The sequence below is a fragment of the Paralichthys olivaceus genome, chromosome 15 (genome assembly GCF_024713975.1).
Source record: "Paralichthys olivaceus isolate ysfri-2021 chromosome 15, ASM2471397v2, whole genome shotgun sequence".
Lineage (NCBI taxonomy): Eukaryota > Metazoa > Chordata > Actinopteri > Pleuronectiformes > Paralichthyidae > Paralichthys > Paralichthys olivaceus.
The window spans coordinates 23,290,636-23,313,767 of record NC_091107.1 but is presented as its reverse complement, the minus strand read 5'-3'; the positions used below and the strand labels follow the sequence as shown (position 1 = coordinate 23,313,767).

Genomic DNA, 23,132 nt, shown 5'->3' with positions numbered 1-23,132 from the left:
CACAAACATTCAGTCCAAGATAATGTTTGTGCAAGATGTAATGAAATTTCCTTTGGGCGTTCCTGATATATTGGGTTCAAATTAAAGTAAGGTCACATGACCTTGACCACCAAAATCTTATCAGTTCCTCATTGACTCCAAGTGATTTTTTGTAACACATTTAAAGAAATTCCCTTGAACTGATCTTAAGATATCCTGTTGAAAAAAAGCATTAATGGGACAGAGAGGACAAACGGACAACCGAAAACACATTAGGCAGACATATAAAACTTTAAAATCTGTACACATTCATCATGACGCATAAAGACTACTAGTTTATTCTAAAGCATTGTGATGTCTATGTTATGATGTTATGTCTAGCACTAGTAGCTTAACTCCATTAGAAATCAATCTTGAGTCCCAGCGTCTAACGACCTATTAGCCTGAATTATGCTTGTGCGTAGAATCTACATGTATACGTGTGCCCTACGTAGGGCTGGGCGATATCACGCTTATTTCTTCCCATCGGTCGATATCGATATTTATCACGATATAAATCAAATAACTATTTCTGTCATTTCTGCTTCAGATGGTGAAAAAGATTAGCAGTATTAACCTGTCTCTATAGAATCATGCTTTCCACACAATTTGCAGTGCTTGCTTCTGCTTATTGTCTGACTTTAAATAGCCAACATATCTCCACACTCCCAAATTCCTCCAAACACTTTCAACAATGACCTCGTCTTTTGAGCCTTGGGCTGTGTCCGTTGCGGTGTTGTCTTCAGTAACGCTGTCGCTTGAGTTTTTCTTTACATTTTTTGTCATAATTTTCTCTTTTATCTCGCTGCAGGATATTAGGAAAACATGCGATATGACTTGCCAAAGACAGACAGAGATTTAACTCATTAAAAAAAGTCTTGTTCATTATGTGATGATCAGTGTGCATCCATTTGTTAATTTCCCTTAGGTTCTAAGAGTATCATAAATAAGCTCAATTCTTTTATATAATAAACTGCTCATAGTGATGAATTTGATCCAGGAACACCATTTATCGCAGTTCAAGCAGTCTTCTGCGATACGTATATTGCACACAAATCATATCCTGACGATGATACATGCAACCCTAATATTTGTGTCAATCAATCATCTCTCAACTCATGATTTACACTGTGTATGGATATTGCATTTCATATAGAAGGATATAATGAGTACTCACCTTTAGATCACGGTACACTACATCACGTGAATGCAGGTACTCAAGCGCTGACACAATCTCAGCACCATAGAAGCGTGCCCGGTCTTCTGTGAATACCCGTTCTCGTGACAAGTGAAAGAAGAGCTAAAGAGACAAGAGCAGCTGGAATCAAACACTTACCCTTTGCAGAAAATTGGAGTATGCATAACAAGTTGTTGACAACACATGACACATAGATAGATCTCCATAAGACTGTGTGCATGTGAGGTCTCACCTCGCCTCCGTTTGCATACTCCATTACAAAACAGAGCCGATCGTGGGTTTGAAACGCATATTTCAGTGTCTGCAGGAAAAAAATGAAGACATTAGTCACAGTGACCTTCACCAATGACCACTGAAATTTAATCAAAGGGAAAACGTTCACATACATATATCAACAAAAATATTTAGGAATATATTTAGTATTAAATCTTCCGAATCACAATTCAGTGTTTTGTTTAAAATGTTTTTTTTTAATGAAATTACTAGCCACATACACAGTAAGCAACTATGTATCAAGGTAAAGTCTGCAGCCTCACTTAAAGGTACAGGGTGTAGAATTTTGTGATATCTAGTGTTAGAATTTCATGTTGCAGCTGAACACGCCTCACCTCACCCTCTCCTTCCAAACATGAAAGAGAACCTGTGGTAGCCTTCAATTGTCATAAAAACTCAAAAGGTGTTTTGTTTGTCCAATATGGACTAATGTAAAAAGACGGTAGAGCATCAGACTTTTAATCTGAGGGTCCAGGGTTCAAGTCCCTGTTCAGGCGCTGTACTCCTTTAAAGGGAATTACATTGAAATTATTCTTGGGCGGCAGTAGCTCAGTCCATAGAGACTTGGCTTGGTAACCGGAGGATGGCCGGCTTGGATCAAAGTATGGAAGGTAGCTGGAGAGGTGCCAGGTCACTTCCTGGGCACTGCCGAGGTGCCTTTGAGTAAGGCACCGAACCCCCCAAATTTGCTTGCAGGTGCGCTCCTCCGGTGCTGCCCATCACTCCACCATCTCTCGCCGCACTGCATGTCTATGAGCCCTTTGTGTGTGTGTGGTTGTGTTTCGGGGTTAAAATGCATGTAAAAAAAAATGAGAGAAAAAAATAGAATTTCCCCTTGAGGGATTAATAAAGTATCTAATTTCTTAAAGAAAACTACAATTCAGACAATTTAGATGAAACAAACTAGTGAAAACGTCATGAGGATTATTCTACATTAAATTTCTGCCAATAGTTCTCTTTCACCTAAATCTTACACACTGGACCTTTAAACACAGTAATACTGACATCATAACATCAGCTAATCATTCCCATTTAGCACTATACTCTGAGACTGATGGGAATGTGATTATTTTAGCAATTAAATTATATGTAGCAACACTTGATGATGGCTCTAGATGAAAATTCTGAGGAACACTGACATTATTACACTACATTGTGTATCAAGACCTTCCCCACACCACCACCAGTCTGGAAAGTGTCGATGTCAACTTTATTTCTATAGCACATTTAAAACAACTTGGTTGATCAAAGTGCCTAACAAAGTTAAAGGTACGACAAGAAAACAGCAATACGTAATACATTAAAACACTAATAATAAAATAAAAATAACCTCAGTGTTAAATTGGTTTTTTCATACATGTTTGGACAGTAAAAAGTTAAACCGCTAAACCGAGCCATCGCCGCCACTTCCTCCTTTCAATTTCAACATGTGCTGCTTTTTCCGTCTTTACGGTAGTAAATCCTGGCAGCACAAGGTAGAGTTTACATAGTTGAACAAGAGAAAGTGGGAACGAAGGTAAAATTTAAAGGTGTTTAGTTGTTAATATTTGTTGAAATTGTTCATATGTGTTGTTACATTGTGAGAAAAAAGAAGAAAAGGGGAAACTCAAACTACATATTTTTATAATTTTTTTATGACATTTTAATTGAAACGAGAAAATAACATTTATTTTATTATTATTTTAGTACCCTCCAGTTCAGTGTGAAAATTAATAATAAACATTGGTGAAATACTATTGAATTGTACTTACTTTATTTCATTTGCAAACATTGGTACAACTACTAGGCTAATTCAAGATAATTTTTTTGATAGACAGCTAAACTTGAATTTACAGTGTTTTGATATGCCTCCAGAGGTTATCTGAATTTTTGTTTGGTTTTCATTTATTTTTTTGTTGGACAGCTTAATGTAGATTTATATATTCCTTATACTTGAATGGAACAAGCTCTTACACTAATTTTATTTTGGAGAGATATGGGATTGTGTAAAACTGATGAACATTTCAGACTGGGCAATTTTTTGTTGTGGAATAATGCCTTGCAGTGCATACTTTGTTTTCAGATTTGTTTGTATTTAAGAGAAGATGATTGAACACATATAAATTAGATATTTTAATTTAATTTTTAATAAACTCATTATTATATTAATCAAGCAAATAATCGTTAAATTAATTGAAAAAATAACCGTTAGATTAATCAATATGTGTGTGTGTGTGTGTGTGTGTGTGTGTGTGTGTGTGTGTGTGTGTGTGTGTGTGTGTGTGAGAGAGAGAGATTGGCTCTGTTACCTTTCCTTTAAGTTGTTGGACAATATAAGCTATAATGGTACACAAAAATCATGGTTTACAGTACGATAAAAACAAGGACACCCTAGTTAACTATGGCTCTGTCTTTCTTACCTAAGTAATTTTTTTCAAAAGTAAAATAACAAACTAAACCCTCTCATTAACAAATAAATAAAAATAGTAATAAATATCTGGTATCGGGTCAAACGTGAATGCTACCCAACCCTAATCAATACTGACATGATGATAATATCTTGTGAAAAAGAAGAAAAGACAGCACTGTGAGAAAAACAAAAATCAAGTAGGTAATGTGCAAGTATTCTCACCGTGAGGAAGGGATGTCGTGTGTTTTGTAACACTCTGCTCTCTGTTACTGTGTGGGCCACCTCATCCTGCCAACAAACACATTCTTGTCAAGAAGACAAAATGATACATAAAACATACTTAAATAGGCAACGGCTATCAAGACAGTCACATTAGCCGTTTTTCAGACATGAACTCCAGTGAATATCCACACAATTGGGTCCAGACTTTCTCCGGAGTTTGCTTTTCACACATGAAAAATGCAAAATGCTATTTTTTAGGTGAGCAGCAGGCAGTGACAGGACATAATACAATAGTTCTGCAGTGAAGAACACATGATTTTGTTGACAGCATATAGACACCGGCGTTCATCAAAAGCTCTCAACATCTTCAGTACTCAGAGATATTTGTATTCTTTGTTGTTTTTTATTGTTTTACATCTGCCACGTGTAAGAAACGTCATTAACTCACAGTGAATCATCTGAAGGATTCACTTCATATTAGGGATGCACCGATATGAAAATTTTGGCCGATACCGATATCCGATATGAATTTTTTTGCTATGGCCGATAACCGATATTTACCGATATCGATATGTGGGTTTTTTTAATGTTTCTGAGATGATAAAATTTTGTACATTTTGTAAATCATGCAAACTGAATTTTTGAATGTCTTCCTTTATTTTCAGAATGTATTTTACTTCCAAATAACAAGGTTACAGGCTACCATAAAACATAAGTAACCAACTTTTACCACTTAACAAACATGCCAGTATTCATGGCAACGTGTTTTCAGCTCTGTGCACTAGACAGGCTAAATCAAAAATATCAAAAACATGTCCTGACTGAGTGCACATTTTTTCAACTTGCACTGAAATTTTCAAGTAAATGTCCAAACATTGAAACAATGTTTCTACCAAGCAAACATAAAAAAAAAACAAGTCAATTTCAAGACCCATCTATAAAAATGTTCATCAAAATATGAGAACTGTGACATAACTGTCTTTGTACATTTTCCAACTTAAAGCAGCCACAATGTACTAAAAGTAAATGTCCCAAACACTGAAACTGTTTCCACCTAACACTGTACAGTAAGTTATAGTCCAGGCCTACTACATCAGCAAAGGCAGGTTTTTTTTGACAAAGAGAAGCATTTCTGCTTTCTCACACTGGATTCTGTTTCTCTTTTCATCAACAATATGTGATGCAGCAGAGAAGAGACGTTCGCTGTCCACACTTGTACATGGAGCCGAAAGGAACTTGCATGCTGCTTTGGCCAGGGCAGGAAAGCGAGACATGTTGCTTTTCCAATACTGCAGTGGGCTCTCATTTCTGGGGATGAGGGGCTCACTCAGATGGCCATGCACCTACAGGAATGTAGACAAGTGTATAACTATGCATGTCTGATAAATTACCAGCAGTACTCTAGACATTACAACATTGTCCTCCTCTCCTTAAGAGCTTTGATGAACTTTGCTCTGAGGAGATGACCAGTGCTAAAGGTCAACCTCAAGGGGGCAGAGAAGCATTACTAAATATTTTTTATAACAATTAGCATTTTCATTTAAGTAAATCTATTATTTTAGTAACTCTATAGAATTCACAGCACATTAATTTAAAAAAAAAATCACTACACAAAGGACTTCGTTATTTTTTATAAAAGACTGGGTCTGATAATATTATACCTGCACACTTGTGTGGCTTGTCAGGCCTGCCTGCTGTTCCATGGTCAAGTTTTCCTCCAGAATTTCGTCATGCATGTCAAGCAGCGACTTTCCACCCTCGTCACTTGTTCTTATCTTCTTCTCTTGCGGTTCCTCTGTGTCCGGTGTCTCCGTAGCGCTGTCGCTGTGCGTCATTTTGTCCACTTGCTTCTGGAGCATATTTGCCGCCGCTTGCTTGGTGACTGTGTCAAAATAACGGTCTTTGTACCGGGGGTCAAGGATCGTTGCCAAGTAGTAAAGCGGCTCAGAGAAAGCGCTTCCAAATCGCGCGTTCACAGCTTCCAGTAGAGTGTGCTTTGCTGTGCGGACCCCACTGTCTGTGTCAGCTGCCTTGCTCAGCAAACGTTTCAGTGCCACAACAGACGGAATCACGTCCGCAGTAGTGGCCAGATGTGAGCTGATATCCCTCGTTAATTGTTCAAATGGAGTGAGAAGCGTGGTCATGTTTTCAACGAGGCCCCACTGATGTGCACTTAAACACGCAGGCAGCTCATGATCTGCTCCATACACACCAAGTGCGCGCTTCTGATCCAGTAGACTTTTCATCATATAAAAAGTACTGTTCCATCTGGTCGCCACATCTTGTTGTAGCATCATGGTTTTCATACCTAACTCTTGCTGTATGTCTCTCAGCCGAGAAGTAGCGAGTTGAGAATGGCGAAAATGTCCGACTATTTTCCTCCCGATCGCCACACAGTCAGAAATGCTCCGCTGGCTTAACACTCCATCATGCACTGCTAGCTGCAGCGTGTGAGCCATGCAGCCCAGGCTTTTAATGCCACACTCCTCCATTGCCTTCTGCATATTCCGCGCATTGTCGCGGAGCACAACATGCACATTGTCTTTTTTAATTTTCCACTTAGCAAACATGCAGTCAAATGCGCTAGCGATGGCGACTCCCGTGTGCGATCCTGCAAACTCTTGCGCATGTAAAACAGCTCTCTTCATTTCAAAGTTGTCATTAATCCACTGAGCAGTAAGGCTCAACATACTCATCTGACTTACGTCCGAGCTCCATATATCTGTAGTGAAGCTAATGTCAGTCACATTGTCCAACAATTTGTGGATATGCGTGGCCACGACTTCATACAAAGCAGGGAGGGAGACGTCGGAAAAGTAGCGCCGACTTGGTAGGGTGTAGCGGGGTTCAATATGCTCTATCAACTGCCGAAATCCTCGGTCCTCCACGATGGAAAATGGTTGGTCGTCAAGAGCAATCATTTCCATTACCTTGTCGGTTATTGTCCTTGCTTTTGCGCTGTCCTTGGCAAATTTCTTGGTCTGGTCGAGTACCTGCTGTATTTCGTTTTTGCCTGCTGGCTAATGTTAGCAGCATTTTTTTCCTGCAGTTGTTTGTGTAGCTCTGGGTGGCGGTTTTTCATATGGCATATTAAATTTGTGGTGTTGAATGACTTGACGTGGCATCCTCCTCGCATTACCTCGACTTTGCAGGTGTTGCATACTGCTTTTCGAGTGTCTTCGTTTGACACAGTGAAAAACGCCCACACCGCTGACATTTTTTCTCCTCTTCCGTTTAACATCCCACAATCCTGTGCCGCCTTTGCGTCACTGACGCGCCCAAACAAATACACATGGCCATGGCCAAATCCCCCTCCCCCGGATATACATCGGTTGTGCATATCGGCCCAATTTCACTCATCGGACCGATGCCGATAGGTTAAAAAATGACGAACATTGGCCAATACCGATATTAATGCCGATATATCGTGCATCCCTACTTCATATGCATTTTAATTCGAGCTCCCCTGTGCTCCGACAAACATCAGCATTGGAATCTGTGAGGTGGATCCCATTAATGTGTCTCTGAGATCCTTGTTTAGTACAAATGTAGTCAAAATGCCACAAGAATACTACAATTTTATAAACACTTGTCCTTAATGATACACGCAGTGTTAGAAGATATTATTAATTACTATGAAACAGTTATGTGCTCCCATAGTCTCTCTCTCTCTTTTTTCTCTCTCATTTCAGATATCTCTGACCCCAGAACCTCAGGACAACAACTTCTCCTATTACTAATTACAATATCGCAGTAATTCATTATGATATAAAATGTGTCTGTTATCCACAGTAATTAATAGTGTTGTTCCATTTTTAACTAGTCAGATCTGATACCTGATGGTGCTCAAGTGTCCCCGGTCTTTCTCTCACCTACCTCCCCCTCCCCACTATCCCTCTCTCTTCTCTCCCCTCTTTTCCACCCCTCTCTCATCTCCTTCCCCCGTTTTCTTTGCTCACCCCAACCGGTCGAGGCAGATGATCGCCCACATTGAGCCTGGTTCTGCTAGAGGTTTCTCCCTGTTAATGAGGGAGATTTTCCTCTCCACAGTCGCCAAAGTGCTTGCTCATTGTGGGAACTGTTGGGTTTCTTTATATTTTTAAGGTCCTGACCTTGTATGTAAAGTGCCTTGACATAATGTATATTATGATTTGGCGCTATACAAATAAAATTGAATTGTCACGAGAGAAATAATCAATCAATCGATCAATAATCAAATCAATAATCTGCTTCACACTTCCGGTTATGGTGCTGTGCTACCACACGTGTGTCAGAGCCACCGTGAGAATTCTGAGAACAAACTAATCAAACAGCCAGTATAGGACCAGTGAACAGCCACAATTTGTGCTGAAACAGAACAACCAGCCCCAATGCCTCCGAAACAGTCAGCAAAAACTCCGAAATCATCTAAAGCAGAAAGTACGTGTGGTACGGGAATGATGGATGCTAATGCAAGCAATGGAGACTCCGGCTAGCTCGAGTCAAATCCTTAAGAAGATATACTTTTATTGTCACGTTTAACACTTTTACATGCATAGATGAAATTGTTCTCCGCATTTAACCCATCCAGTTGGCACCTGGATGAAACACACACTGACAGATGCCATGTACACACATATACTGGAGCGGTGGGCTGCTGTTGCCAGCGCCCGGGGAGCAGATGTTGGGGGGGGCGGTGCCTTGCTCAAGGGCACCTCGGTCGTGGCAAGCGGGAGCGGGGATCAAACCCCCAACCTTCCGGTTATTGGACGACCTGCTCTACCGCTGAGCCACGGCCACCCTAATGCCATGAACGCAATGAAAGGAGACTTCGCATCGAGATTTGACGGCCTGTTTAGTGCTATTTAGGGAATATAGAGTGAACTGAAGGCAGTGTCAGTACATGTTACTGAAGCGGAGGACAGAATTAGCGCCAATCAAGACGATGTAGCATCATTGAAAACACAGACCAACACCATGAAAGCGACTATTGAAGAGCTAGTCTCAAAAGTGGATGACTTGGAAAACCGAGCCCGCAGCTCGAATCTTCACCTGGTCGGTCTCCCAGAGAAGAAAGAAGGGTCTGATATGTGTGCCATTCTGGAAAGGTGGATTCCTGGAGTGCTTGGTGAACATAACTTTCCATTACCAGTGCTGATAGAGAGGGCGTACAGAATCGGTGGAGCCGGTGTTAGTGATGTTGAGGAAGGGGGCCGCTCTGATGTGTGTCCCAGAGTGGTAATCATGAAGTTCCTAAACTACTTGGATAAGTCTTGGGTCATGAAGGCTGCCAGGAGCAAGGGAGAAATACTCTATGATAACCAGATAGTCATGTTTTTCCCCGACGTTTCTGCGGATCTGGTTAGACGGAGGAAAGTTTTCGACTCAGTGAAGAAAGAACTGGCTTCCCTCTCCATCCCGACTCTTCACTATGGGATAATTCATCTGGCTAAACTCCTGGTGACTGTTAAGGGGAGACGACACATCTTTGATACCGCAGCAGGAGCGAAGGACTTTGTGCGTGGATTGATAGACTGTGCTCCGGGATCCGTGGAAAAGGAGACAACCTGAGACCTGGTTGCATGACTGGTATGTTTTAGTCACTAAACTATGCTCTTTGGCCTCATAGGGAGCAGATTTAAATATTGTTTAAATCGTGCAAAATGGCTGTTTGGTTGATATAAAAGTAGTTTTACGTATATTAATGATATTTCATGTGGGGCTCTGTTGCGGTTGTTGTGGCATGCTATTCCTCGCTGTGCTTTGGACACAGGTGGACCAAATAGGCTCCATAGTGTGGATATGTGTACTAGGGGAGGGATGGGTGTATCTCAGTTGTGGACGTACACTCAGTTATGTTCATAGTGTTTTAAGGCACATTTTTTTCACTTCATTCACTCATTATGTTTTATCTTTAGTTTTCAGTCATTTCAAGTTTACTACAGCCAATTTCATTGTCACTACAGTATGCCATCTGAACTTCAGTTTACATCTTGGAATGTAAGGGGTTTAAACAAACTTGTCAAGCTAAAAGAGGTTATGAGTAGGATCAGACAGTTAAAAGCTAAAATAGTTTTTATCCAGGAGACGCACTTGATCCCTGAAGATGTAATCAGAGTGAGGAGGAGGTGGAGTGGTCGAGTGTTCTCAGCTACTTTCAGTTCTCACTCACGTGGAGTAATTACACTTATACACAATTCTGTGCCTTTTCATCTTATAAGTGTGGATTAAGATCGATTTGGCAGATACCTCATTATCCAGTGTGAAATTCTCTCAGTTCGATTAAATCTGGTTAATATATATGGGCCCAATGAAGATAACCCGTCTTTTTTTAGAAACCTGTTTTTGTCCTTGGCTACTTTACCTGGCAACTTTGTCGTAGGGGGGACTTTGATTGCGCTCTCCAGCCTGGATTGGACAGATCTACTGGAATTGATACTTCTCATAATCAGACAAGTAAGGAGTTGCTACAGTATATTAAATAATTTAATTTAATTGACATCTGGAGAGAGAGAGAGACATCCGAACAAACTAACTTTTTCTTGCTACTCTAGTACATGTCAGACATTCTCCAGAATTGATTATTATTTGGTTTCTGCCTCCTTGCTATCTACAGTCTCACGATCCCGGTATGACAGCATTATAATTTCAGATCATGCTCCGGTTTCGTTTATCCTGAACATACCCCAATTGAATTACTCCTCAAAATGGCGTCTCCAGGCATTTTGGCTTAGGGACCCAAAATGTATAGTTTATTGGAACACAAATTGATTATTATTTTGAAAATAATACAAATCAGACATCAGCTGCTATACAATGGGAGGCTTTTAAAGCCTTTTTGAGGGGCCAGATGATAAGCTTCACAAGCTTTAAACACAAACAGTGTAGATTGGAGATGGAACAGCTGGAAAAAAAGATAAAGGATACCGAAACAAACTACTTTGCAAATCCTTCTCAACACTTATTTGTGGAACTTAATGAGCTAAGAGCTAAATATAATGTTCTATCTACAAACAAGGCAACTAAAAACTTGATGAAACTGAAGCAGTCCTATTATGAACAGGGTGAGAAAGCTGGTAAGCTCCTAGCTTGGCGTATTAAACAGATGGAAACTGAAAGGGCAATAAATACAATACAAACAGATGAAGGCTTCATGACTAGTGACCCTAAAGAAATTATAAGACTTTTTTAAGCTTCTATGAAAATGTATACCTTTCGGATTACTCAATCTCAGCTTTTCCAAAAGAAAAGGAATTTCTTGATTCATTAGACTTTGAAGAGTCTCAGGCCGCTCTAGGGCTTGACCTAGAGGCTGAAGAATTGTCTGTGGCTGTGGGTAGTATGAAGGGGGGAAAAACCCTTGGACCGGACGCAATCCCCATCGAGATATATAAAATCTTTAGAACTAAACTAATACCACCTCTGCTGGAGATGTATCGTGAGTCTTTAAACAGCAGGTCCCTTCCTCCTTCTCTCAATACAGCAGTAATTACTTTGTTGTTGAAACCAGGGAAGACACACACTCTCTGTGGGTCTCACAGACCAATTTCACTGCTTGATAATGATCTCAAAATTCTTTGTAAAGTATTAGCCAGACGGCTTGAACTGTGTTTGCCGGAATTGTTCACTCTGACCAGAATGGCTTTTTGCAGGGAACGCAGGGCTTTCACAATATCCGTAGAGTACTTAATATAGTGTTTAATAAATCTGGCTGCACGGATACTGCCATTCTGTCATTGGATGCTGAGAAGGCCTTCGACAGGGTTGAGTGGCTGTTTTTATTTGAGGCTCTTCAAAGGTTTGAAATATGGGGGAAATTTCTCTGCTGGATTCGACTTCTTTATGCTGCTCCACAGGCTGTAGTTTTAACAAATGGTTTATTTTCAACACCTTTTGAACTGCACCAGGGGACAAGACAGGGCTGCCCCCTGTCACCGCTATTATTTACCCTAGCTATCGAGCCACTTGCTATGGCAATTCGTAAAAACACCAACCTGAATGGAATAAAGATAGGAGATATTGAACATCACATAGGTTTATATGCAGATGATGTAATTCTGTTTTGTTCTAACTGGAAACAGACTCTACCTACTTTACTTGATCTCATAAACACTTTAGCGATCTTTGCAGGTTACAAAATAAATAGCACCAAATCAGTAATATTATTATGAATGAAAATGAGAGACTCAACCCACCAATTCATACTCCTTTTCCGGTATCATTAGAAGGCTTTGTGTATTTGGGTGTGAAGATCACTCCTACCATTGACAAAATTGTCCCAACGAACTACAATCCCTTAACAGATAGAGTTACAGAGCTTATAAACAGGTGGACAAAATTACCTATGTCTATGATCGGGCGCATCAATGTTCTGAAAATGTCAATTTTACCCAAGTATTTGTATCTTTTCCAATCTATTCCACTTGCTCCCCCACTTTCTTTATTCCATTCTCTAGAAAAGCTCTTCTCCTCCTTCATTTGGAACAACAGGCGTCCCAGGCTCAGGCTCTCACTGTTATATCTACCATACGATCTAGGCGGATTACAGCTATCAAATCTTACATGGTATTATTGGGCAGCTCAAATCAGAGCAGGAATCTTTTATTTTGTGAAGGACCATCCCCCAGCTTGGGTTTCAATAGAATCTTATTCAATTAATATTCCTTTGAATTTGTATATATACTCAGCCAACAAGAACAAATTAATCAAACAGACCAAAAACCCCTTCCTTAAAAATACAGTAATGATCTGGCACAAGGCTTTGGAATACTTAGGAGAGACTTCAAAGTTATCACAGTTTTCTTTTATCTTTGGTAATGATGACTTTCTGCCTGGAAGAGCAGACAGCGGGTTTAAAACTTAGGCATCTCAAGGTGTAGCTAAAATATCTGACCTCTTAAAGACAATAATATTTTTTTGTCTTTCGAAGAACTCAAGGCTACACACAGCTAATACCCTCAAAACACTTCTTTTCTTCAATTGAGAAGTTTCATACTGGCCAGGCAGTGTAATAGTTTGGAACTCCCCCACTGTCTGCTCTTGAGGACTTTACAATGAGATTTTCTGACTCCAAGGGACAGGTATCATTTCTTTATAATTTATTTGTTAGTAAATCCAAAGAGTCATCACAAAACATATTACAATCATGGAGATCCGATTTGCAAGAAAATTTATCAGAGGAAGAATGGTTGGATAAGCAGACAGTATATAACCCCAAGTAAGCTGCACCTTTTTAACCCAAATATCCCAGATACTTGCATAAAATGTAAGGATCAAAGAGGTTCTTTATTCCATTGCATGTGGGAATGCCTTCTGATGCTCTCTTTTTGGGAAAAAGTGTTGAACCTGGCCAGTCAAATTCTTTGATAAAGAAGTACCTCTCAAACCAAAGCTATGTTTATTGAATATCTACCTGGACAACTTTGTGACATCCAAAAACGAAAAATCCTTACTCAATATTTGTTTTCTGGAAGCTAAAAGATGTATAGCCTGTTCATGGAAAAGGGATAAACCCTGTTCTACTTCGCAGTGGTTAACAGGGATGTCTTCCTACCTGGCTTTAGAAAAGATAAGCTACACCTCGGAAAATAAGCTTGACAAGTTCTGGAAAATCTGGAATGATGAGCTGAACTGAAGATTTATTTATCTTTTCATTTTATCTTGATTTAGTATGCATATATATATACATCATATATATATCTATATCTATATATCTATCTATAGATATATAGATAGGAAAGCTGCTGGACCGGACCGCATCAGCCCTCGTGTGCTGAAGGCATGTTCCAGCCAGCTCCGTGGAGTTCTCCAGCACCTCTACAACCTGAGCCTACACCTTCAGAGAGTGCCAGTGCTCTGGAAAACATCCTGCCTGGTCCCAGTGCCCAAAAAAGGACTGGAGGACTACAGGCCGGTGGCACTGACCTCTCATATCATGAAGGTCATGGAGAGACTGGTATTGGCACATCTCAGACCGCTGGTGTGCCCATCACAAGACCCCCTGCAGTTTGCATATCAGCCCCATGTTGGGGTTGATGATGCAATCATCTACCTGCTGCAGAAGGCCTACTCCTCCCTGGACAGACCCAACACCTCAGTCCGGATCATGTTTTTTGATTTCTCCAGCGCCTTCAACACCATCCAGCCCAGACTGCTGAAGGCCAAACTGGAGGGCACGCGGGTGAGTGCTCCCCTCATCACTTGGGTCGATGACTATCTGACGGGCAGACCGGAGTTTGTGAGATTACAGAACTGTGTGTCTGATCGTCTGATCAGTAACATCGGGGCCCCCCAGGGAACTGTACTGTCCCCCTTCCTCTTCACCACATACACTGCTGATTTTAAGCACTGCACTGAGTCGTGTCATCTGCAGAAGTTCTCTGATGACACGGCCATTGTGGGGTGTGTTGAGGGTGGGGGGGAGGCTGAGTACAGGGACCTGGTCGACCGCTTTGTGAAGTGGTGTGGGGAGAACCGCCTGCAGCTCAACGTGTAGAAGACGAAGGAGATGGTGGTGGATTTCAGGAGGAACAAGCCCCTGCCCTCTCCTGTCTGCATCGGTGGGACGGATGTGGAGGTGGTACCTGCATACAAGTACCTCGGTATCACATTGGACAATAAACTGGACTGGTCCACCCACACAGAGGCCGTCTACAAGAAGGGCCTGAGCCGGCTTTACTTCCTGAGGAGGCTCGGGTCCTTCAATGTCTGCAACAAGATGCTGCAGATGTTCTATCATTCTGTTGTGTCGAGCACCATCTTCTTTGCTGTGGTGTCCTGGGGTGCGGGCATCAAGGCAAAGGACGCCAACAAACTGAACAAAATCATCAGCAAAGCAGAGTCTGTGGTTGGCTCTAAGCTTGTCACCATGGAGGAGGTGGTGGAGACCAGGATGCTGGCAAAACTGCTGGCAATCATGGACAATCCCTCTCACCCCCTCCACAAAACACTGGACAAGCTAAAGAGCAGCTTCAGCCACAGGCTCATTCAACCCCGCTGCTCTAAGGAGCGATACAGAAAATTGTTCATTCCAACCGCAATAAGACTATATAACTCATCGACCTCTGTCAGAACCACCATCACAGAACTGCACTAATATACCTGTCACCCTTGCACCATGTACCCTGTACTACACTACGCCCCATATACTGGAACATTTACTTCTGTGATATGTGTTAATTTAAACCATTTTCATATTACAGACCATTTTATACAATAATATTGTCTATTGCACACCCAGTGTACATATTCTCACACTGATAGTATATTGTATAGTCAAGTACTTATATTTATACCCTACTAAATACTATATATAATATCATATTATATCATACTCTGTATATTCTCTGCATATTCTTAGTATATATAAGTCTATATACACATATTTATACATGTGTACATGTTATTATTATTATATTATTACTACTACTATTACTATTATTATTATTATATATACTGTTGCTGCCATTATTACTATATACTGCTATTATATTGGTATAAGTACTATCTATATAAATATATATTATGTTATATTGTATATATTGTCTAACCCTAACCCTATATATATATATATATATATACTGTACTACTATTCTTATATACTGTCTAACAATAACATTACCATCATATCATCATTACTATTACCATCATATTGCCACTGCACTACTTGTCTGCCTATTCATCTTGTGTTTCTGTTTTTGTTCTTTTTACCTCAATGTTTTGTTTTGTTCTATTGTATTGTGTTTTGTTGTGTTCTGATACACGAGCTGCTATGACGACTTAATTTCCCTCCGGGGATGAATAAAGTAATCTATCTATCTATCTATCTATCTATACATCCCCTTGTTATTATTAACTTTATTTTCATCATTATTATTATTGCTATTATTATTATTGTTTCTTGTATGTGCCTTCTTGTTTTATGTTGTTCACCGTTTGTAACAAAATGTGTAATAAATATATGTTTAAAAAATTAAAATTAAGTGATTGAGATGCGTTAAGTGGATTTGAGTTTAGATTCAGTAAAATGCTAACAAACTTCTACTCTAAAAAACAAACAAAAATCTGCTTCAGTTCACCTAACGTCTGCATCGCAACTTTCCTGTCTCCAAAATGTTCGTGTGCATGGGTCAGAGTTTGCGTTAGGGATGGAACGGTATATGAAAACCGTCCGAACCGTTCAGTTCGACTGTCTCGGTTCAATTCGCGCAGATAGAAATAGCAGATAGAAATAAGAGTATTGGGTCAGTTGTTGTGGAGAATTGTGTGGGTATGGCGAGTGGGAAAGAGCCAGAGTTAGAAGATGAGCCAGCAGCACTTTATAGGTCTGCTGTGTGGGACCACTTTCCATTTAGAGTGACCTACGACGAAGGCGGTAAGAAAGTTGTTGACAAAAGTGCGACAGTGTGCAAGCATTGTGCAACACGTGTAGTTTACGCTAACAGCAACACGACCAACATGTCAGCTCACCTGCGGAGACATCATCCCAGTGAGACAATTGGCAGCGCAAGGAGGAGAGGGAGAGAGTCGACAGGACAACTTCTACTCTCCTCAGCTTTTAATCAGCCATACGGTGACGACATTATTTTTGAGTTAATTTCAAACAAAGGGACCTAAGTCTAGTGTTGATAGAGCCTATGCTTCTTTGTTAAAGATACTTTGCAATGCACGATACGATACAAAACTTTGTTTGCCAAATAAATGAAGCACATGTTGGAACTAGCAATGTCTCCTGTCTTGCAGTGCCTCCTGTCTTGCAGTGCCATAATCTCACCTACGTTTAACCAAAGACTGTCACAATGATGTATCAAATGTCAGACTGCTTCATTCTTTCAGTTTTAACCTGACTTTACAAGACATAATTGATTTTCCTAACAATCAACATATACCGAACCGAAAACTGTGACCACAAAACCGTGAACCGAACCAAACCTTGGATTTTGTGAACCATTCCACCCCTAGTTTGCGTGGAACTGCATTTTTATAAATCCCAAAGTTTACATTAGAAGTGGCATATGCACGTTTCAGGCCCCATTTTGGGTGTACACAATGGTTATAAATGAGACCCCTGGTCAGTGGAGGAGGCCCTCTCTGTCCCTGTTCCCCTTCACGGAAAAATGTCCTTTGAGCTGCGCTCGATGTTTTGGCAAGGCATTGGTAGCAGTTCTCTTTGTTTCTATTGTAGCTGCAAGGCATTTGAGTACCTGGTTGTGTCTCCACGTATACCTGCCTTGGGAGAGACTTATTTTACAACCAGTGAGGATGTGTTTGAGGGTGGCTGGAGTTAAGCATTGTGGGCAGGATGGATCTTCGTTCAACCACTCTTTTAGGTGGAAGGACGTCATAGGTTGCCCTAAGCAGAAAGCTTATCTTGCTGGCTTCCATTCCCCACATGTCCTTCAGGCTGATCTTCATTTTCTCTGACACGGTGAACCAACAGATCCTCATTTCCTCCCTTCAATATCTGCATGTCTCAGGTTCAGCACTATCCCTGCTCTCACTCTAACTCAAAGACCACACCTGCAGGGGTGACTCAGAGAGGTTGTGAGTCAGAATCTTGTCCACTAACTACTGGGGTCCCTCAAGGTTTCGTCCTGGGTCCCCTCCTTCTCTCTCTGTGCACCAACTCTCTCAGCTCTGTTATTCACTCACATGGTTTTTCCTACTACAGCCATGCAGATGACACCCAACTAGGGATGTCCCGATATGAAATTTCGGTGCCACGATTATTGTCAGAGGAAACATCACGGTTTCACGATTTTCACGATTATTGGTACTACAGAAGGAAAAAGACACAAACAAACAATATATAGCGAATATATAGCTAATAATATAGCCAATGAACTAAAATATGTATTATTATCATCAACAATATTATATACATATATATATATATATATATATAAGTGTTGACTAGTTGTAAACAAGTAAACAGGGAAACTGTCCTGGTTCAAGTCTCATTCTTCATGTCCTGATTATACTATTACCTTTGAGTACAGGTGAAGTAAACTCCTGGCTACATTTAAAATGGTGATTTCACCGCATGGTGCACACACAAATTACGTGACTCGTGAGAGGCAGGACATCATAGTAAGATATCCTAGTTTTTACGATTCTTATGGTTATGAAATAATGACGTTATGAAACCACGGATACCCTAAAATCAATTAATCGCGACATCCCTACACCGAACTAATTCTCTATTTTCCCCAATCTGAAACACAGGAAGCAGCACAGATCTCTGCTTGTCTGACTGATATCTCTCAGTGGATGTCAGCACACCACTTAAAAATCAACCTTAACAAGACCAAGCTACTTTTCCTTCCAGGGAAAGGCTCTCCCACCCATGACCTGACTATCACCATAGACAACTCTGTGGTAGCTCCCACTCTGAACACAAGGAGCCTGGGAGTGACACTAAACAGTCAACTTTACCTTACTGCCACCATTGCTGAAACAACCAGTATGTAGATACATGCTTCACAACATCAGAAGCATACGTCCCCTTCTCACTCAGGAGGCTGCACAGGTTCTGGTTCAGACTCTGTTCATCTCACGCCTAGAACACTGCAACTCCCTCCTGGCTGGTCTTCCTGCTTATCCCATCCAACCTCTGTAGCTCATCCAGATGCAGCAGCTCGACTGGTCTTCAAACTGCCTAAGTTCATTCACATTACACCGCTCTTCTGCTCCCTTCACTGGTGGCTGCCAGTATCCGCTTCAAAACACTAATACTTGCTTACAGTGCTGTGAACAGATTCGGCCCACTCTACATCCAGGACATGGTTAAACCTTTCACCCCAGCCATTCAGAAAGTCTACACATCTTACACCGCAGGCTAAAGACACATCTCTTCCAACTACACCTTGGCTAAGAAGATGATGCTCTAATAATCAAAGAAAAAACTAGACATATGTTGCATTTACATGTAGCACTTCGTAGTTTGGCTTATTTTAAGCTAATGTACTAACATGATTCTTGCTGTTCTGGGTTTATACCCTCATAGTTGAATACACTTACTAGAATTAGTTTTGGATAAAGCGTCAGCTAAATGATATGTAATGCAATTTCTACGCTCTCACATTTCATCCACTGCCCATGTCTTGCCTTGGTGACAGCCTTTGCACATCTTGCCGCCTCTTCCTGAAAACGTATTTTCGATCACATGACAATTATGTTAAGTTCTCAGTTATCCTTTACATAAACACACAACTAAATGCATAACCATACTTTACCCTAACCTAAACATAATTGTAACCCTAATGCTAATTCCAACTCTTAACTGTCACACAGCTCATTGCAAGTAGGTCAGGAAATGAGTAATGGACAAAATATCATCAATCTCACACACAGACATACAAAACACATCTTACCTTGGCTATTATGACCTCTTTGCGCAGTATTTTCATGGCATAGTGAACTCCAGTGGACTTCTCTTTGACCAGAATCACCTTCCCAAACGTCCCTTTGCCAAGCAGCTTCAGGTACTCAAAATCACTCATTGTCTGTGGAGTACATGAGGCTGAGCCGTGAGAATTCATTTATATAATAAAAATAATGGGAAGAAAAATTCAAACGAAAATAAACAATTGGATTGGTGGATTGGTGGATTGCTGAAGGTTATTTTTTTGGTTAAAAAAAGAGGAATTTTACTTTTGCTATTGAACCAAGCTATAAATGTATCACATATTAGACTTTGAGAAAGCTCAATGACAAATATCATCTTTGGAAAAAATACCTTGGGTGGCATGCAAGAATAACTTGTAGCAACAGATTGGTTCTTAAGCAGACCTTAAAGAGATTTGAGGACACCTCATTTGAGGTTTCTCTGGGTCTGGAGGCAGAATAGTAATTAATGAATCTTTACTACCATTGAAATTATGCAGCAAAAAGCAAGTACAAACAGAATATAGTATATATTATATGAAATAAAAGTGGCAAAAATATCAATGTGCATTTTATGGAAAAATCTAAACATCACCAAAGTTAGAGTGTATTTGTTCAGTCTTTTGGATCAGCTCAAAATATTGCTATTCATCTTTTTCATCACCAACAACTGATCCTCTCACCACTTTGCTGCGGCACTTGGACATAGCCACCTCCATCTCCTCCAGGCTGCTCTCACTGGGTGAGCCAAACAGATCCATTGGTTCCTCCTCCTCCTGTTCTCGCATTTTTAAACTGTTTGCCACAGACTGGATAGCACGCATCCACTCCTCTCTGAGAAGCATAAGTCCCAGAAATGATCAGGCATTATGTCCCTGTGGCATCCAACAAATACATTGAGTGCTGGAGAACCTCTCACAATGGCCACTGCATGCCATTTGGATATCATTTAGAATGTTACTGACATAGTTTTTGGCACAATCCTGTTGGAAAAGTGGCAGCTTATCTAATGAAATGTTTTTGCCCTGTTCTTACCTCTCCTCATTGCTATCCACATGAAAGGTGCGTTCAATAACAGTGGTCCACTGTAGGCAACGAATGACAAATGTGTTGGGCCGGGGTCTTTCTGTCTTCATTAACTGGCATTCTGTGAAATACACAGTAACATGGATGTTTACATCTAAAAATGTATAAACTGAGGTCAGAATTCACAACATCTCACGACAAATTTTGGAAACAGACAGCAGTAGTCTTCGAGATAAAGCCAGGCTCTAATATCTTCCGCACACTAGAGGAATATTGGCCCGATTTCTGGTCCAATTGAGCCATCCCGACGTTTGCAGGCGTGGTGCCGATTTGAGGCTTGACATGAACAGATTATCTGGCCAAATTATCCTGTAGTGTGAGGGGTTTACAAACATAATCTTAATGTCACAGACTGAATCTGAGTCTCTTACATAATAAAAGGAACAGCGGCTGGGCGAGTAAGCAGAAACAAGCAATTACCAATGAAAGCAACTAGTAAGCTGGCCAACTGGATGTTGCGTAATTATGATAAAAAACGATATTAGACTTTAGTTTCCCATAGCAGGTAGACAGTAGAAAAGAACGATAAACTTGTGGAATGTTGCAACAGTGAGTGCTTGTATAATGTGTCCTGTTTTATTCTGAAGTCACGTTTGATCATGCAAGCTTCTGGTAGTTTCCAAGTCTCTGCAATAGCAACACAGAAAATGTTTCTTTAAATGCCATATGTGTGGTCTAGATAGATAGATAGATAGATAGATAGATAGATTACTTTATTCATCCCCGAAGGGAAATTAAGTCGTCATAGCAGCTGGTATATTTGAATACAATAAAATACAATACAATAGATAAAATAAAATATTGAGGTAGAAAGAATAAAAACAGAAACACAAGATGAATAGGTAGATAAGATAACGTGCAGTGGCAATATGATGGTAATAGTACTGATGATATGATGGTAATGTTATTGTTAGACAGTATATGAAAAAAGTACAGTATATATATATAGTATATAATGTAACATAATATATATTTATATAGATAGTAATTATACCAATATAATAGCAGTATATAGTAATATAGCAACAGTATATATAATAATAATAATAATAATAATATTAGTAGTAATAATATAATAATAATAACATGTACACATGTATAAATATGTGTATATAGACTTATATATAAGAAGAATATACAAAGAATATACAGAGTATGATATAATATGATATGATATATAGTATATAGTAAGGTATAAATATAAGTACTTGACTATACAATAGATAATATAATATACTATGAGTGTAAGAATATGTAGACAGAGTGTGCAAAAAGACAATATTATTGTATAAAATGATCTGTAATATCAATATGGTTTAAATTAACACATATCACAGAAGTAAATGTTCCATTATATGGGGCGGAGTGTAGAACAGGGTACATGGTGCAAAGGTGACTAGTGCGTCCGTTCTCATGATTTAAGGAATCAAAAATCAGTTAGATCTGTTATTTTGTCCTAGTTTGCAGCAGGTATTAGTCATATTTTAACATGTGGAGGACAAACCTGCCACTGAGAAGTTATTGAGTGGAGGTGAAATCTGGTCATTTAGGTCAGGCTTCTCCTTGTAGCCAATGAAGGAACCGTCACTCTTCAGGATGAAATACCTGGGCCTCCATGTTTTAATATATTCACCTGTGTTAGAAAAAAAGAGATGCAATGTAAAGTACAGTCAGTCAACTGGAATGCAACTGGCTTTTTAAAATAAACCCTTTAGCTCCATCTGATTCACATCTAGAGTTTATGATTCTGTGTTAGAACTGAAGGATTTCCATTGATTGAAGCCTTTGACAGCATAACACCTTACCTCTTTTGTGGAGCCAGCCCTCTCTGACAATATTAACTTCATTCATAGTGAGGACTTTGTTTCAGAGAGGGTCAGGAGTGGGAGGTTGGGGGGTGGGGGGAGCAGTGGACTTCTCTTTTGGGCCTGTTGCAGTCTCAGTCACTGCTTCAAATCTGAACAGCACCTGCTGAATGAAACAGGCAGGACAAATGAAATATGATTATCTTCACATAAAAAAAGGAAACAGTCTCAATGAGTAACAGAGTAGTTTAGACAGTCAGTTTCCGAGGCAAGTTTTATTAAGTAAAATTTAACATTGTAGCATACAAGGCAGCGAACAAGTCTCATTTACATTAGGGCTACATGATATGCAATATTGCGATATAATAAACATGGTATTTTAAGTGCTTGGTTATCAAAGAAAATGCAGATTACTGAGTTTTTTGACGCATATTTCTTGAAAATGCAAACTTATAACCTTACAAATTTTTTTTCACAAAAACATGTAATCGCTACAATGGAAATCTACTCTGACAGTTAATATTTCATTGAATTTCTGCTTTTTGTGGTTATGTAATTGCACAGGCTAACATCGTGATTGCGATTAGATGAATCATGCAGCACTAATTAACATTATTACCTCCACCCAGGAGGTTGTTTTTTCATCTGTGTTTGTTTGTTAGTTAGTTAGTTAGTTAGATTACACAAAAATGACTTAACTGATTTCCATGAAATTTTGTGAGGGAGAAATAAGAACCTATTTAATTTTGGTACAGATCCAGTTATTTTTTTTCCACTT

The 23,132-nt window shown here is 39.8% G+C and overlaps 2 protein-coding genes across 3 annotated transcripts in view; both read right to left on the bottom strand.

Annotated features, from left to right (window-relative positions):
* The window catches only part of LOC109642071 (RAC-beta serine/threonine-protein kinase-like), a 30,339-nt gene that overhangs the window by 5,690 nt on the left and 1,517 nt on the right, over positions 1–23,132 (bottom strand). Inside the window, exons 2-9 of one of the 2 annotated variants that reach the window (XM_020106722.2) lie at positions 22,355–22,520; positions 22,054–22,182; positions 20,499–20,610; positions 20,147–20,297; positions 19,451–19,582; positions 4,101–4,166; positions 1,449–1,517; positions 1,196–1,318 (exon numbers count right to left, since the gene is read on the bottom strand). In XM_020106722.2, coding sequence (XP_019962281.1) covers positions 1,196–1,318; positions 1,449–1,517; positions 4,101–4,166; positions 19,451–19,582; positions 20,147–20,297; positions 20,499–20,610; positions 22,054–22,182; positions 22,355–22,400 — 828 coding nt within the window. In that variant the 5' untranslated portion in view covers positions 22,401–22,520. The remainder of the gene's footprint in view (positions 1–1,195; positions 1,319–1,448; positions 1,518–4,100; positions 4,167–19,450; positions 19,583–20,146; positions 20,298–20,498; positions 20,611–22,053; positions 22,183–22,354; positions 22,521–23,132) is intronic. The other variant, XM_020106723.2, reaches the window with a different exon arrangement.
* Positions 5,039–7,097, bottom strand: LOC138413806 (zinc finger BED domain-containing protein 4-like). The gene is made up of 2 exons (XM_069539840.1): positions 5,762–7,097; positions 5,039–5,443 (listed from the first exon to the last, which is right to left on the bottom strand). The coding sequence occupies exons 1-2, from the start codon at positions 7,025–7,027 to the stop codon at positions 5,189–5,191; spliced, it is 1,521 nt and encodes a 506-aa protein (XP_069395941.1). The 5' UTR covers positions 7,028–7,097; the 3' UTR covers positions 5,039–5,188.

Bases quoted from the DNA above. Each gene is read 5' to 3' on its own strand.
- LOC138413806 (XM_069539840.1), bottom strand. From the start codon at position 7,027: ATGGAAATGATTGCTCTTGACGACCAACCATTTTCCATCGTGGAGGAC. The intron at 5,444-5,761 runs GTATAATATTAT...ACATTCCTGTAG, and splicing joins CAAGCCACACAAGTGTGCAG to GTGCATGGCCATCTGAGTGA.